Genomic DNA, 17,831 nt, shown 5'->3' with positions numbered 1-17,831 from the left:
CATTGGGGGCAGCTGCAACACGCTTTCAGAGCACTTTATAGAAGCATAACCTGGCAGGGTTTCTCTGCCTCCAAACTTAAAGTTGATGTTGTCTTTTCTATTCTGTTGGCACTTAATCCCATTGTCTACATAAGAAAAGTGTGTTGTGCCCCTGTGATGGGCCTATTATGATGCCAGGTTTGGGAATAATGAAGAGTGGTCTCCACTCACAGGGGCTTTAAGGACAGGATGGGTGGGGGAAGAAAGGAAGCCAAGGAAGGAGATGAAAGGGTAGTGGAAAGTTAGGGGAGCTGGATATGGCCAAGTCTAAGTCAAGTCTTCAAGCTCCATATTGGCATTGTAGCGTTGTATGAGCCAATTTGATGGGGAAGAATGGCCCCAAATCTCCACCCTTCCTGTAGCCACATCTTTTGCAGTGTGACTTTGCAGCCCCTCCTACCAAGAGACAGAGTTGATTTCCCCACCCCTTGGGTCTGGACAGGCCTTGGGACTTGCTTTGGCCAATAGCATGTGATAGAAGGACAGTGCGCTAGCTCCAAGCTGGGTCTCAAGAAGTCTTGTGCCCTTCTCCTCCTCCTCCTCCTCCTCCTCCTCCTTCTTCTTCTTCTTTTCTCTCTCTCTCTCTCTCTCTCTCTCTCTCTCTCTCAGACCCCTGTGACTGGATGAGAACAGGTCTGGCCTATTCTATGGAGGATCAGAGAACTTGTAGGGCAGTAGGAGGCCCAGCAGTTCTGGTCAAGGCTACAGGTACATGAGAGCCCGGCCAATCTACCAGCAGACTGCAGACAGATAAGGAGGCCCAGCCAACATCAGCTGAGCTTGGTCCAGACCAGAAGAACTGCCCAGCTGACTCCATTCTAAATTGCCAACCCAAATAATTAAGAATAAGAATTACTACGTGATTAATGGTTGAAGCCACTAAGTTTAGGGTAGCATATTATGCAGTAATAACAAACACATGGGCCTTGATGGATAACTGGGTTGCTAGTAGGAAAAGAATTTTAGATACTACGGCATTCCTCAGCAGCCCAGAAGGCTGTAGTGTCTTAGGTTTCATGGCTGGATCTCAGATGGCATCTCTCTCTTACGGTTATTATTTAACTTTGTCTATCTGATAGTTTCCCCTAACTACAGTGTTGGTGTCTTAAAGGGCAAGGGCCATGTCTGTTCCTCTTTCTACCCCTCAGTGCCCAGCACAGAGCCCTCCAAGCAGTTAATGTTTGTATTGGACAAGTGAGTTCTTCCTTCTGTGGTTGGACCTCCCTTTGCTCTGACTGGCCTGCACACAGCAGGCACCCAGTGCGGCTAGCAAAGTCGGTATCTGTTTGGAACAGAGTAAACAGGGAATGTGGGAGAGAAACAACACGAAATTTGGGTCGTAAGTATTTGGTGAAGAAAATGCCTGATGAGCTCTGTAAAAGTCCAGAAGCTCATCCAAGCACTTTCCTGCATAGAGAGGGATTACAGCCAGACATGAAATTTGGTTCCATTGCCGGATTGTTGGAAAACACTCCAGACTCCAGCACTCTAATACAGATTATTGGAGACTTTCTCTAGGCTGTAGAAAAGGAGAAGGCTTTGGGTGAAGGCGGAAACAGCTGTGAGAAGTATTGTATATGAGTCATAAAAAGAAATCCTTGTGGATTTGCTTATTTATAAGAGTCTGCTTCTAGAATTTATCAGGAAGGATGATGAAGGTACCCTAAGCTAACTCAAACCATCCCAATGACTGGTTACTACCTCTTTTCTATGTATTGAACACTATACTAAATAAACGTGGTTGCACATAATCTTATTCAAACCTAGAGAAACCTCATGGCATAGGTATTACTATTCCTAATACACAGAAAAGAAAAAAGAAGACAAGGTTCCATCCAAGCCCAGGTCTACCTAACCCCACGTCTGGTCTGCTTTTCTACCCACCCAGGAGCCTCTTGTGGGTTTGTATTTCACGAAACTCCATGCGCTTCCAGGAAGTAACCCACATTGAGAAATCTTTTTTAGCACACACTCCAAGTCCCTCGACCGGGATTACTGTGGTCTGTACCCAGGGTCTCTCGGAAAGAGCTCTGAGTTTGTGTGATGGGGGCTTGCAGCTGCTCTGGTTAAGGAGCTTGCCAGATGTGCGGAATGGAATAAAAATCTCTGGAATGCCGTCCCTGTTGGCTTCATCCATCACCGTGGCACAGACGGTTCCTCTGAGGGCCTCCCCTAAACCCCAGCTCTGTTGGCCTGTGTTTGACGCTTCCAATCCAGCTGACAGGGCAAGGCCAGCGGAGACCCTCACTGGCAGGCAGCAAGACAGCTGATGGATGGGCTCAGCCCGCGTCGCTGGGCAAACCCAAGCCAGCTTTGAAGAGGCATTTCCGCAGGCCTGTTGGCTGTCACGGCACCTGCTTTGGGGAGTTGAGCAGAGCCTGTGCTGTTTGATGGCCACCTCCTCTGCCACCCACTGGGGACTGTGGCCTGGGCACCTTCTGCTCCAGCAAAGTCCTCGCCATGCACTGTCTCCAGCAAGGCCAACTACGGGAGCAGCTTGGCTGTGGACATGAGCATGGTGTTTCCTTGGCCACACTGCTTTCTGAAGCCAGCTGGGATCTGACAAATTCCATCAAAGCACAACCCCCATGTGAAATGAAATCAGATACTAACAGGGGCATTATTAAAACCTAACCTGCTCTTTGCAGAAAGGCCTAGCTACTACATCTCACCCTGCTGCACAGCCAGAGGTTGACCGGACACCTCGAGATGGACTTACGAGCTCAGGGACGGCATGTTCCAGGGTCCCATCATCAACTCACCAAAGTGGCAGAAGCTGCTGGCAGAGTCCTTACAGAGCCAAGAATTTCAGAATGTTAAATCCAACCCTCTCCACTCCCAACTAACGTGGTTTTTCAGCCCGTGTTTAAATACCACCAGTGATGGAGCACTTACTACCTCCCAAGAGCCCAACAGCACATTCAGATTTTTGGACAACTCTGAGGGATAGGAAGTTCTTCCTGTTTGCAGACCAGATATGATCCTGTAGCTTCTAATCTATTTAATTAAAGCTAGAAGCCTTATGAAGACATAGATTGAACCTATTCCCATCTCGGTGATCTGTGTCTGGTGGGGCCACTGCTTGCAGCTGTTCAGCTTGTCCATGGCACAGTACCAAGGTGTCACGAACTCATGGTCATTGTAGACATCTTTTTTGCAATTTTATAAAAGATGGCAGTACAGTGTCTTGAGGTAACACATGTCTTAATTCTCACAAAGTTGACCTCATGGACTAGAGGTGGGTCTGTTTTTTCATTTACTTGAAGACAGCAAGGTCTCTTGAGTCTTCCGTGCTCCTTGTCCACTGCGTGACGCCACAGCTCTGGAGCTCCGACATCTAGACCAAAGCAGCCCTTGAATGGGGCCTGAGAATTGTGTGCTGAAGGCCAGGGAGGGGGCAACTCTTCCCACCTCTTAGCTTTGGATCCCCGCTGGACTCCACCTGCAGATACTGGTGTGGCCAGCTGGGGGAGCCCTCTGAGACACGATTCCTCCAAGGAACTAAATTATATGTTGTTGAATAGAATACTCTCCTTTGCTTTGAGGAAAGACATGGACCCTCTCAAAACCCACACACCATGCTCAATTCCACAAACTTTCCCTGAGCATACGAGGTAGACAAAGGTCAGATGTCACTTGCCCTGAACCAGCACAAGTATGTCTGCCCACCCAGTGCTTTGCTGTTGGGCAGTATTGACTATCACATGGAATTCGGCCAAGTTTTTGCCATCTTTCCTCCAAATATGCCCTTGACCTGAAGTTTCGATGTGACTAAACTTTGCCATCCCCATGTGCTTTCTGCCTGACTCTTGTTCCTATGGGTGACCAGCACAAGTTACTACCAGTGAGGGATGCCAGCCTCTGCCCTGGTGGCGCTGTGCATGGAGTTTTCTCCCTTGGTTCTCTGAAGGGAGACTTGGGCCCAAAGTCAAGAGACCAAGATTGGATGATGGCAGGAAAGAGCAACTCTACTCAACTCGGGCAGAGCTGAGGACACCAGGCAGAGGGGACAGAACAGAGAGAAGGCAAGAGTCTGTGAGAGACAGAACCTTCGTGAAAGGGCTTTGGGGAAACAAACCAGACAGAGGGGCGGGGGGGGGTGCTGGTGGGAGGCCACCACAGGGGTGAGTCAGCCTGGGGGGGGCCTGCACGGCACAGCACAGAGGGCCTGACTCCCCACCCAAGAGGTGAAGTGAGTGAGGGTTCAGGCTGGGTTGCCCCGAGCCAGTAATTGCCCAATGCCAGTCTCACGTTACATTGGCCTTTTCATCTCATCTCATCTCAGCCACTAATGGGCTGTGTAACTTCTTGCATCCCCTCCCTGGGCCTCAGTTTCCTTTCCTGTAAAATGAAGGGATTTAACTGTGTCAGCAATGTTTCCCTTGAGATCCTGAGATGGGGCATCAGGGAAGTCCATGGGCAACGTGGAATTTAGTAAAGCATTGTGTGTGTGCATGGAGGGACAAACACCCAAGGGTGCATCTTTCTGGGAAAATTCTTGAAGGGATCCATGACACTTTGGAACCATTTGAATGCTGAGGCCATGACAACACTTACACACGTGGGTCCCCTTTCCTCCATCCCAGAACAGCCTGTAGCTTGTGGGGAGCCCCTGGGCGATCCACACACTCACCTGGGTCCGGGTCTATGAGTAAAGACATCAAGGAGAACTGAAAAAACAAAAACAAAAACAAAACAACACAGGGCTGAGCAAGGCTGAGTCTGCTGACTGGCTGGGTACCTCCCTAAGCTCCTGCACCCCGAGAGGAACCTCTCCCAGGGTCACATAGAAGGATCAGGAGTACTGGGTGCTTTCAAATGCCTGTAGCTTGGATGGGTTAGAGGGAGGGGGTGGGACCTATTTGAAGACTCTCCCTTCTCCCTGTGCCAGTTGAGCATCCTCCTGCCCAGGTAGCGACAGCCATGCCAGTGATAGTGATGCGTGTGCACTGAACATCTCCTCTCTGCCTGATTGGGCGTTGCTGCATTTCATTCCTATAACAGCCCTATGAGGAGGCTTTTATTAGCCCACTAACAGATGAGAAAGTTGAGGCTCAGAGGTCACACAGTTGTGATAAGATTTGGATTCACACTGTAGTCTAGGTGAGTCTTGGATGATAGCTTCTTGGGCGGGGGATGGACAGATACTTAAAACTCTCCAGTAACTTCCCATAGTTCTTGGAATAAAATACAAGCACCTGCCACAATCTATAATCCTCCTCCCATACTTTTCCCTCCCACTGCTCAGGACTAATCTCCAGCCACACCTGGGTTCAAACTGGCACTGGCCAAGATCCTCCCACCTCAGGGCCTTTGCACCTGTTCTTACTTCTACATGGAAGGCTTTCTCCCAGGACCATCACTAGGTCTTAGCTGAAATGTCATTTGCTTAAGGAGGCCTTCCCCAATTCACCTGTCGGTGTTATACCCCCTCCCCCCCACTATTTTGTCACTATGTCCATTCATTTCCTCCATAGTTTTTGTTTTTTTGCATGTTTTCTAATTCTCACATCGACTCTGTCCTCTAGAAAGGCAAAGGTCTTGCCTATTTCATCACTGATGTGTTACCCCATACTGAGAATAGTGCTCGACACCCGACAGTCCTGAAAAAGGTTTTGTTGAATAAATAAACAGTGTTATGAACAGTTCCTTTTAGAACACGGTACTACCAGAAGAAGAAAGTTTTACTCATTTAATAGCTAGAATATGTTCTTTTACTGAATTCAAGGGTAAGCAAACTAAAGCCCTTGAGGCCAAACCCAGAAGTGTGGTTTTACAAATATAATTTTTTTTAAGTTTATTTATTTATTTTGAGAGAGACGGAGACAGTGTGAGTGGGGGAGGGGCAGAGAGAGAGGATCCCAAGCAGGCTCCGTGCTGGCATCGAAGAGCCCGACACGGGTCTCGATCTCATGAAACCTCGAGAGAGTGACCTGAGCTGAAACCAAGAGCGAGACACTTAACTGACTGAGCCACCCAGGCACCCCTACAAATAGAGTGTTATTAGAACACAGCCATACCTGTTTTCAAGTATTGTCTTAGACTGTTTGTTCTACAACAGCAAAGTCTTCGTGATGGAGACCTTACAGCTCCAAATAGTTCCTATCTGGCTATTTCCAGGCAGTGTTTGGCCACCTCTGAATTAGAAAAGGAAGGCACTCTCACCTGGATGGTTCTCCCTGTGGGTCTTGGCCACCAAAAAGCTCTGGTCAAGGTGATCAGTTTCCCGGTACTCACCTCAACCTAGGGACCAGCGTGTATTTTCTTCCTCTCCCTTCAGCAGAGGTTTTAATTTTCTGTTTGACTGTAGGCCTCCGGAACCATTCTGGGAACTAGCCAGATGAGTCATTAGGAAGGCAGGTAAGGGGCGCCTGGGTGGCCCAGCCGGTCAAGCATCCGACTCTTGATTTTGGCTGAGATCGTGATCTCACAGTTTGTGGAGTCAAGCCCCACGGTGGGCTTTGCGCTGAGCGTGGAGCCTGATTAGGATTCTCTCTCCCTCTGCCCCTCCCCCACTCACGTGCATATGTGTGCTCTCTCTCTCTCTCCTTCTCTCTCTCAAAATAAATAAACTTAAAAAAAGAGAGAGAAGAAAAGGCAGGTAAAAAAAAAAAAGCCTCCTGATGGGAAGTACCGAAGGCACAATATCAACAAGTAGAATTCTTGACGAAAATGTGTCCCCAAGTCTACTCGTGAGGAGCATGACACACACAGACAGTGGCTGTTCTCAGCTGCCTGAGACCCTGCAAAAATGGCGGCAGCGTGAAAGACAAAGAAGATGGGAAGGCTGCTCTTTACTAAATGAGACTAAAGAGACCTGGCAACTCAAGGCCATGCGAGATCCTTGATTTAAAAAAAAAGAAGCAACGGCTGTAACGGACATTACTGGGGCACCTGGGAAGCTGGAATACAGACTGATACTAGAGAACATTATCACGTCTCCGGGGAGTCCCTGGAGAGTGCCAACGGTACAGAGCGTCTTATTCTTTCCACTTTTCTGTAGACGTGACGAACTTTAACATGAACAGCTGGGGAGGGACCGGCACGCAGAGAGGACAAGGGCCATTTGCTGTCCGGACTGGGCTGCGCCTGTTTAATTGCCTCATGGTCGCCGGGCCTGGTTTCTGCAAAGAATGACTCCGGGGTGGGTGTCTTATTTTGGAAGGCGGTTGATAGCGGGGGTGAGGGGATAGGGGGGCTGACAGAGGGAGGGCAAGTTCAGGTCTTAAGAGTGCTCCTGGGCCTGGGGGCTTGAACGGGGGAGAATCTGAAGTTGACCCCTCCAGGTGTGAGCACTAGGGTGTGGCCAGGAGATGGCCCCGAGTGCAAATGTCACCCCTCCTGCCAACTCTGCGTTGATCCTGTCCTTTGCCCTGTGTCTGCTTCCCTCCACGGAGCTTGTCTGGAGGGCAGGCTCTGCCTCCCTCTCCCCCTACTCGCCCAGCCCAGAGGGGTTATAGCCACTGAATTTGAACTGAACAGTGTGGACCGTGCCTGGCCACTGTCAACCTCGAGAAGTGGGCAGGACAGGAGAGCTGACTTCAAGGAACATACTTTCTCAGGTCCCAGCGTGGAAAAGGCCCCCCGTCACCTGGGCCTGGGCCAGAGCCCCAAATTTGAGCTCCGAGCTGGGGCAGGAGGCCAAGTGCTGCGCTGCCCATGGCCAGCAGGTGGCAGACGTGCCCTTCCCAGGAGCTGAGCCCCCGCTCTTAGGGAAACCAAACAAAAACAAAGCCGGACCTTTCTGGGGGCCCACGGATCCCACTGGCTCTGGATGAGTCTGAAGCAGCTGCCACCCAGCTGGGTCGCCTGGGCTGCATGTCAGGGGGTCCTAGGGATCCAGAGCAGGCCCACTCATTTTATGAACCACTGGGTCCCTCTGCAGAGATAGGCTACAGTGAAATGTGGAGATCGGCAGCCCAAACACAGGCTGGATATCTGGGGGACCATATGGGAAAGGCCAGGCCAATAACCAGTTATTTATGCCATAAGTCTGGGTCCTGAAACTAACCTGGGTGATGGGGGTGGGGAGAATGAGTAGACACAATGTTTCATCCCATTATGGCATTCAGTTTTTCCACAGTGACAGGCAAATGATACATCTCCTACTCCTGGGATTAGCAAATCCAAGGTCAAAGACCAAGAAAGCAAAAGACTAAGAAGGGAGAGGAGGAGACAACGGTGATCTCAGCTGACATGTAGCCAGAGCTGACGGTGTGCCAAGGACTGTGCTCAGTATTTTACATGCATTCTGTCTCGTTTACTGCACACAATACCTGATCATTGAAGTACTATAATTATGTCTATTTTAGAGGTGGGCAAACAGGTTCACAGAGATTAAGTTGCCCAAAGTAACTCAGCTAGTAAATTGCTGGAGGGATGAGGGCACATGGCAGACGTGCACTTCAATGGAAGAATGGAGGAGAAAGAAACAGAATAGCTAGCTAATTTGGGAGGCAGGTTACGAAATCAGACCTCTGTCCTTGGAAAGCTTTAGGAAAGGCCTGTCCAAGCTAGTCCAGGTAGAACAGAGAGAGGGCTCCTAGGCACCAGCGACAGCTGTGGAAGGTACAAAAGTCAGCTCAAGCCTCAGCCAGTCCACTGTACCTAACACATCTCAACAAACATCCCCACTCAGATCAGAGGATATGCAAGCCACTGCCTGCTTCGTCCACCACTTCTATTCTTTGTCTCAACAGGGATAAAATAGCAGCTTCTAGTATCTTCTAGTGCCTTCTAGGCTACGGTTTATTAGTGGGAAAGACAGGGAGGGCAGAGAGAAGGATATGATCTCTGAGCCTTCCTGATTTACAGTGTAATCTCCTTGGGGGTGAAGAGCATTGAGCATCTGTTTTGTCCTCTCTTTAACCTAGTTTAATCTTTTTCTAGATTTAATCTTTAATCTAGATTATTTCAGCTCAGGTTCTTCCTCTACCTTTCCGAATTCTAAATCTCCTAGAAAACAAAAAGGCAGAGGCCAAAAATCTGAGTTGGCAAATCCCAGGAATTAGCTGATGGAAAATATTCTCAGAGGGTTTGGAAGCAGAAGAGGGGGGATATGGCTCTAGACCTGTCCTTTGGGGCCAGAAGCTTGGCTTAGCATGAACCAGCAATAGAAAATTGGGACTCCAAGGGCACCTGGGTGGCTCAGCCGGGTAAGTGTCCAACTCTTGATTTCGGCTCTGGTTATGATCTCACAGTTGGTGGGACTGAGCCCCACCCTCTGCTGAGCTCTATGGACAATGCGGAGCCTGCTACAGATTCTCTCTCTCTCTCCCTCTTTCTCGGCTCCCTCCCCCACTTGCGTGTGCCCAGTGCAAGCTCTCCTCTCTCTCTCAAAATAAATAAATAGACTTAAAAAAGAATTGGGACTCTAATCCCCCATCCCTTCCTCCTTGGATGTTCTACCATGAGCTAGTGGTAGATCACATGGAAGAATTGCATTTTTCCCAAGGGCAGCTGGGCGACAGATAACTCTGCACCGTGACCAAGTGAAGCGGCAGCTCCTGGCTAAACGGTGGACCAAAGACAAGAGCGCACTGCTCAGCGGGCCAGTCCTCACTGTTGGACAAAGAGCTCAAGGTCAGGGTGAGATGTGGTGGTGACACAGGACAGAGGTTGTCCATGTTCCCGTCACCAGCCCCACCAGCCCTCACTGCTGCGGACTCTTGCTGCGGACAAACTGTGATGAAATTCACAGTTGTGCAAAGCCGCTTAGTCTTTTCCAAAAAAAAAAAAAAAAAACCCAAAAAAACAAAACTGTGATAAAATACACATAACACAAGATTTTTTATTTTAACCATTTGTAAGTGTACCATTCAGTGGCATTAGTTACATTAATATTGTTGTGTAACCATCTCCACTCTCTTTACCCAAAACATCTTAACATCCCCAACATAAAGTCTGTAGTCATTAGATAACTTATCCCCTACAACCCCCTCCGGCCGGTACCCCAGTAACCTGCATTCTGTTTTCTGTCTCTGAATCTGCCCCTTCTAGGTACTTCATATGTGTGGAATCACATTTGTCCTTCTGTGACCGGATTTATTTCACGAGGCATAATGTTCTCGAGGTTCATCGTGTTGTAGCATATATAAAAATTTCATTCTTTTGCAGTCTGAGTAGATTTCCATTGTATATCCATTTTGTTTATCCATTCATTTGTTGAGGGACACTGGGTTGTTTATATTTTGGGACTATTGTGATTAAGTTGCTATGAACATGGGTGTATAAATATCTGTTCCAATCCCTGCTTTCCATTTTTCTGGGTTACACCTAGGAGGGGAATTTTCTGGGTCTTAGGGTAGTTCTAACTTGCTGAGGAACCCCCATCCTGTGCTCCACAGTGGCCACACCATTTTACATTCCCACCAACGGCGCATGAAGATTCCAATTCTTCCACATCCTCACCAACACTGGTAACTTTCCATTTGAGAAAATTCTGGCCATCCTAACCAGTATAACGTGGTGCCATTCAGTCCTTTTTTAATCACCAGGAACCTTGCCTTCCCTGCTTTTGCACATATGCTGCACGGGGCTGTCTCAGGATGTGCAGGCTTCTCTGTGGTTTTGCTTTAATCTGAAGCTCAGGGCAAGGAGGGAAGGCTCCAGTGGGGAAATATGGTGGCCAAAGAAGAAAGCATTGGCCGGTGGTCTGTGTGGGTGGTTTCTTTCTTGGGAGCCTGGGTGAACAGGACTGTAGTGATGAGCAAGGGTGCAGGGTGGAGAGGAGCAGGTCTATACTCTTCACATACAGGGCGCTAAGGCCCAGGGGGATGGAGTGTTCCTGTAAGGACAGGAGCTGACTGGGTCAGGGGAGGGACTCAAGGTCAGATCTCCTTGCTCTGTCAATCACCTGTGCAGCCTTTCTTTCTTTCTTTCTTTCTTTCTTTCTTTCTTTCTTTCTTTCTTTCTTTCTTTTTTTAATTTTTTAAACGTTTATTTAGTTTTGAGAGATAGGGTGTGAGCAGGGGAAGAACAGAGAGAAAGGGAGTCACAGAATTTGAAGCCAGCTCCAGGCTCTGAACTGTCAGCACAGAGCCCGATGCGGGGCTCAAACCCACAAACCACAACATCATGACCTGAGCTGAAGTCGGCCGCTTAACCCATTAAGCCACCGGGGTGCCCCCAGCAGCCTTTCTACTTTAAAGCTCAGAGCTTTAGAGCCCACTAAAGAGTCCGACCTCTGCCCAGGTAACCTAGGGCTGGACTGTAGCTTCATGGGACAAGCAGAGATGGGGTGGGGCAGAGAGTAGACCTCCATGGCATTTGCCATTCATCTCTGGAGAGCTTGATAAAAGTCCAGGCTCCTGAGGTGCCCGGGTGGCTCAGTCAGTTAAGTGTCCGACTCTTGGCTTCGGCTCAAGTCATAATCTCACAGTTCATGGATTGAGCCCCACTGACCGTGCAGAACCTGCTTAGAATTGCTCTCTCCCTCTCTCTCTGACTCTCCTTGGCTTTCTCTCTCTCTCTAATAAATACATAAATAAATATTCTTAAAAATTCAGGTTCCTGGGACTTATACACAGAGATCGTACGTCCATGGGTCTGGAGTAGACTCAGAACATGAATTTTCAACCAGTACCCAGGTGACTTTGCCCTCAGCCTCGCTTTGATTACACCTGTCTCAGGCATGAAGCTCCTGGCCAAGGGGACTGTGGGCTGTTATTTCCTCCTGTGCAAGTTGTTGAGTCTCTTTGTGCCTCAGTTTCCCCGATTGTAAAAGTAAAAATTTCCTCACCCATGTTTCACTCCAGGGGATACAGCTGCTCATGGGGAGTGTAGCATTTGCAAAGAATTGGGGAGGATTGAGGATTAGGGAGTGAAGTCATCCAGGCGAGCGAGGCTAGATAAAAACACCCCTTTCTGGTTGATAGTGCCTTTGGAAGGTCTTTGGAAAGGCAAATGAACAAACAAAACAAAAGAGCGGGATGGCTCTGAGGCCTCTGCCACATGGGCAGAATCCTGAAGCTGCCTTCACTTCTGTGCTTTCTGTGGGGTGGAACTGGTGGTCTCCAAGCTGGTTTGGGTGGTGCTCCCCAGGGCATGACCTGACATCAAACACAGCCTACGATGGTCACTCCCTTCCTAATTTTACCATAAGCCCTTCCAAACTCACCACAAAGAAGAACTGGGTGCTGCTGCTAAGTCTCTATCTTCTCTACCTCTTGCTAGTCTCCCCTTCCAACAAGAAGAAAGCAGGCTTCAGGCTCTGAGCATGTGTGACAAGTCTAGCCAGTTAGAATTCAATGACATCATTTTATTTGATTTTTCCCCCATTTATAGTAGTGACAATTTCCTTTAAAAACAAATCTATTGAGCTAGAGAAAAGGTAAGTCTGTTTAACAAAAATATTAAGAGACTGGTTTGGGCTTTAGCAAAATTCCTGAAGATGGATTCATTCATGAGTAAGGTTTGAAAACACTGGGCTAATTTGTTAGCGATCTGGCAAGCTTTGATCCCTCTGGTATTAGAAAGAAAAACTTTAGGGACCGTTGAAGGAGCCTCCAGGTAGGAAGAACTTGGTCTCCTGCCTGAAGCTGGAGTCTGAGAGCACTGCATCTTCTGATACCTCCCAAACGACACTCAACATTCTCAACTGTTCTCAGGTAGCGCGTGGCATGGCCACCTCTACCACACTGGTCATGAGTATGGAACTGGCATTGGGCAGACCTGGGTTTGAATCCTGGCTCTGTAATCTTGGTGGGTGGCCATCTTAGACAGATTACTTAGCTTTTCGATAGCTTAGTTTCTTATTTGTCAGATAAGGATGATAATGGTGCCTAACTCACTGGGCACTTGGGAATGAGACAATAGACATTACGCACACAATATATGACATAGGATAGAGACTTCATAAATGGTTGCTGCTGTGATTATAATTATTAGCTACTATTGTCAGGGAGTTTGAGCTTCTTTTCTTTTCTTTCTTTTCTTTTGCAAATCATGGGCATGATTGAGGACAGCTCACTAAGCATAAGCTCTTCCTGGAACTTGTTTGTCAGGGTCACAGGCACCGCACACCAGCCCCCACCCCCTTATTTTTTCCAGGGATCTTTGCCAAGTCCTAAGCCAGAAAACCTTGTTATATTAATTATGAAGAAAAAGCATGTTTTATTTAAAATCCTGGCTGCCGAATATTCTGCCATGCTGTTTCTCTGTGACAGCAGAATTGCTTTTGCATTTAGGGAACCTTAATGAATTTAAGATATAAATATATCTGTGCCTATATACACAGGCGATTTCCTGCGACCTGATTTCCCTAAATACCAGCATACACCACCAAAGCTAATGAGTTGGAATTGTGCTTTGGATCAGTTTTTTAAAAAAAAAAATATCTGTAAGAAGTCACAGTGAAATTCAGTCCCTCTCTTTTCCATAGGACTTGGGTTCTAGCAAGAGAGAGTGACGTCCTTCCTGGGCCTGAAGGAGACTTGGATATTCTGGAACATTGAGGCTTAGAAACTGGTGGCTCCTACTTATTCCCATCAAAGGCCCAGTTTGGTCCTGGGGGCTGGGAAGATTTGAATGCTGAAATTAATCAGACATTGAACCCAGTTACCTGACCAGCCAAAACTGGCTCCAATCCTTCAACATCCAGTGTTGTCTCTGTGTTGTGGATGAGAAAGGCACCCAGAGATGTTCAACTAACTTCCCAGCCAGGACTGAGGCTCAGTCCTGTCTCTCTCTCCAACTTAGAACCTGGCACATAATGTACATCTGTCAAGCAAAGGAGTGTCAGTGATAGAGGGTGGTAGGACCTATGGAGGTTACCCTCAGGGGACTCAAGTTCCTTCTAAAAATGGGAGCAGTAGCCCCTTATCTGCTTGGTGCCAAACAGGTATGTGAGCCCCATGTTCCTAAAATGTCTGGTTTGGGGGAGCCTGCATGGCTCAGTCAACTGAGTGTCCGACTTCAGCTCAGGTCATGATCTCACAGTTTGTGGGTTTGAGCCCCGCGTTGGGCTCTGTGCTGACAGCTCAGAGCCTGGAGCCTGCTTCAGATTCTGTGTCTCCCTCTCTCTCTGCCCTCCCGCTCACACTCTGTCTCTGTCTCTCTGTCTCTCTCTCTGTCTCAAAAAAATTTTAAAAACCATAAAAAATTATAATAATAAAAAAATAAAAACATATTAATGTCTGGTTTTCAAGAAACACTTGGGATTTTTATTTCTATGTGAAATGTTCTGATTTGCAAATGTTGCCAACCAAGTGAAAGAAAATTAAAATTCTCTTTGGCTGACCTTCTAACCTCGCCCAAATAAATCTCAGGCTGTGAGCAGAAGGTACCCCAAGTTGCAGTTTGCAGATTCGGGTCCCTTCAAAACCTTCTGCGATGCTAGAGCTGTAGAGTTCTTGGGTTTAAACGCAAGGGTTTAAAGAGTCTAGAAATGGGAGCAAACACGTATTTTAATTATAAGGCACCGTGCTGGGGAGAGAGAAGCCATTGGCTTCTGTCCTCTCTGGGAATGGCCTGCCAAGCCTTGTCCTCTGGCTTCTGACTGGTGAAGGTCAAATTTCATTTATGGCCAAGCCCAGCGGCACCTCCAAATCACCCAAGAACCACAGCAAGAAGAGATTTCTGAGCCCTGGGGGTGGTGCACATTCTTGATACAGTTGAACGGATCTCCTATAAGGGGTAAGGAGGTAGACAGATCTGAGCCTCAGTCCTGGCTGGGAAGTTAGTTGAACATCTCTGGGTGCCTTTCTCATCCACAACACAGAGACAACACTGCAAGGCTGTGCTGGGGACAGGTGTTCATTAAGGAAAAGCAATGCTAGCTCAGGGCAGGAAGGCACTTCGAATGAATCTCTACTATTCATGACAATAACATTTGACCCATACCTCTTTGGATCATGGATATCTGAGTAAAAATCTATGTTAGAGATGAGTCCATAGAGAACTCATTAGAGGGTTTGCCGCACAACCTAAATTCATGGGAGAGTGTCTACACATCCTTCCAATGGGTAGTGATCATAGAAGACCCTGTGACCGCTTTTCCTTAAACTTCCGGGGGCACGTGGAGATTGCTACACTCCAACCAGCAAACAAATGCCTGGTCTAAGAGATTCCTGCCCCTATACAAAGGACCATGTCCCTGAAGCTCTATGGATGGAAGAGATCTCATCTTTAGCCACAGGGTCCAGCCAAAAGACCTCATCCAGACAGCAGCCCATAGTGTAGAGCTCAGCTCTGCCACTTCCCAGCTGTATGACTAGAGGCCAAGCTGTCCATCTTCTCACCTGTAAAATGGGAGCAGTAACACTACCTACTTCTTAGGGTCCTCCCAGAGGGGAACTGATTGACTAAAAAGAAAGAACCTGGCCCATAGGATTTCTCATTAAATGATAGCATTTGGTTATTATTTTTAGCTATGTGGGGTGGAAGAGACTGCCCAGCCCATCTGGCTGTGTGGCTCCCTCCCCTCGATGATGCCCCTGCACTCTCCAAAGCATCTGAGCCAGTTGGCCACTTTCCCTTGGATGTCTGCAGACTGGCCTGTGGAACGCGAGCCGCCTTCCCGACCACCTGTCTGGCACACATCTGGGGTAAGAAAACATTCCAAAGCCCTGAATCCTCTCTTTGGAACTGACTAAGCTCATTGCCTGAAGGCTATCTCTCATATTTTCTCTTTTATCCATTATTGACTTATAATTTCATTGCTAACCCTAAAAATTCACTGGGGCTTGCACAAAAGGGATTTTTTTGGGACCATTACCGTTTTGTGAACTTCAAACAGACTGCATCATCTCTCTCCTTGCCTGCAAACTTTAGAATCTAATACTTTCCGACTGGTACTTTTTCTGGGCCCGTTGTGGGCCTCTGATAATTTCCACCTCTTCCTCTAGCCCTATAGAATTTCTGCTGGGTCTTGGCCCCAGACATCCACCAAGCAATCAGATGATGTAGGGGCTTGAAAATTTGTAATTGCAGCCACAGCACACATAGACACGTCACCACTGGTAAAAGAAAACTCTCTCAGAGCTGAGTCACTTAACAGCTTCATATGGGCCAAAGGAAGGTGCCTGAGGACAGTTTACACTGAAGGGGGAGAAGAAGCTCTTGTTTTTGAAGCATCTAATCAGAAAAGCTGAAATTTAATCTACTTCCTACAGGGAAAGCTCTATGGGATAGAATGGGAAATGAAATGCAAAGGTGTTTAATAAGACAAAGAGGCTATGACTGCTATATCAGTTGTTATCCCTGGATCCTTCTCTACCTGCACCCCAAAAGGGGTGCAATCTCTGATTTAAATTTTTTTAATGTTTATTTATTTTTGAGAGAGAGAGAGTGAGAGAGAGAGAATGTGAGCGAATAGAGGAGAGGCAAAGACAGAGGGAGACAGAATCTGAAGCAAGATCCAGGCTCTGAGCTGTCAGCACAAAGCCTGATGCGAGGCTCAAACCCACAAACCATGAGATTATGTATGACCTGAGCCAAAGCCGGATGCTTAACCGACTGAGCCACCCAGGCACCCCTTATAGAGATGTCGTATTCGTTCTGGAAATTTCAAGGGAAAAGAGGTAATATTTATTGAAAGCCAATGCATTGCTTGATTCAATCAGCCATGGCCCTCCCCAAATCTGTGACAGATTATCTGTCACTTGGTTTGCAGTAGGGGAAACTGAGACTCAGAGTGATGATGTTACTTGCCCAATATTCCATAGCTAGAATGTGGCAAAGCTGTGATTCAAAGTGTTGGCTCTAAAACCCATGCTCAGGCCTCAAACCATATCTGGTAGGGACTCCAGGAAGCTCTGTCTCTTTCGGTGGCCCCTCTCTTGTGCCACAGAGATCCAGCTGGCACTCTGGAACCACAAAGTCACACAGCAGGAGCCGACATGGCCACTACCCATCTGCTTCCAAATGCCTAGGGTCCCCACGCAAGACCGGCGGATGGCACTTCCTTTCCCTGCTCACCACCACCTCCCTTGGTCCCCTGCTGACCCTCCCTGTCCCTGCTAGGGTCCTGTGAAAAGGGAGAAGAATGCTATCCACAAAGCTTGTCTCCAAAACTCATCCATCTGAGTGAAACCCGAATCATATGCAATGAACAGGATTCTCCAGTTCAACAGGAGCTGAATCACAGGGCTTCTTACCCTACTGTTGCCTAAAATGGCCAGAAAACCATACAGCTTTCAACATGTGCAAAGAGAGTCTGTAGTTGTTAATGGCTTCTCAAAAGGTTCTCTGAGATCCATACCCAGGGTCCTCTGAGCCCATCGTCATAGCAGATTTTCTTGCCCTGGTCCCCTTAGTTGCAAGGTGCTCACGGAGACTCTCCTTTGAGGGCTCAAGTCACTTGCATGGCTTCATGCAATCAGCTTCTCAGCAGCCACCAACATGACAAGCCTGCATTCACTCTTACAATCAGGATGTGTTCAAATTGACACCACCACCAGCCTTTTACAACCCAAGTTTCTAGTCACTCCTGGCCCAGGTGCTTTGTTTGGTCCGCCTAATAACCTCCGCGTCTCAACTATGGACATTTGAAAAGAACACTTACCGCGATGGCTGTTTTTCCCGCCAGAACCGTTAACAGCAGTAAATGGAGACGAGACATTCTGGCGGGCGTATATGCAGTTTAAGGACTCTTGTTCGGCTCGACACACAATTTCTTTTGTTGTCTATGCCTTTTGCGGGGGGATTGGGGAGAAGCGTCACTCTCCAAGGATTCAGGAACAAATGAAGAGGATGCCAATTATTAACTAGGCATCAAATACTGTTTAATGTTTAATGTTTTGCAAGCCAACTATCTTGGTTAAACAAATGGTAACTTTGGAGCTGGGCTGAGT

General features: G+C 47.8%; 1 protein-coding gene across 1 annotated transcript in view; it reads right to left on the bottom strand.

The window, feature by feature from the left end:
* Positions 1-17,596, bottom strand: part of HABP2 (hyaluronan binding protein 2) — a 34,373-nt gene extending 16,777 nt beyond the window's left edge. The window contains exons 1-2 of the mRNA XM_039237658.1: positions 17,543-17,596; positions 4,673-4,709 (exon numbers count right to left, since the gene is read on the bottom strand). Coding sequence (XP_039093589.1) covers positions 4,673-4,700 — 28 coding nt within the window. The 5' untranslated portion in view covers positions 4,701-4,709; positions 17,543-17,596. The remainder of the gene's footprint in view (positions 1-4,672; positions 4,710-17,542) is intronic.
* Positions 17,597-17,831: the final 235 nt, after the last annotated feature.

This window comes from Hyaena hyaena, unplaced genomic scaffold (assembly GCF_003009895.1).
Source record: "Hyaena hyaena isolate Hyena2069 unplaced genomic scaffold, ASM300989v1 scaffold_128, whole genome shotgun sequence".
Classification (NCBI taxonomy): domain Eukaryota; kingdom Metazoa; phylum Chordata; class Mammalia; order Carnivora; family Hyaenidae; genus Hyaena; species Hyaena hyaena.
Note: the sequence above shows the minus strand (reverse complement) of the source record. Positions and strands in the feature narration are given on the sequence as shown.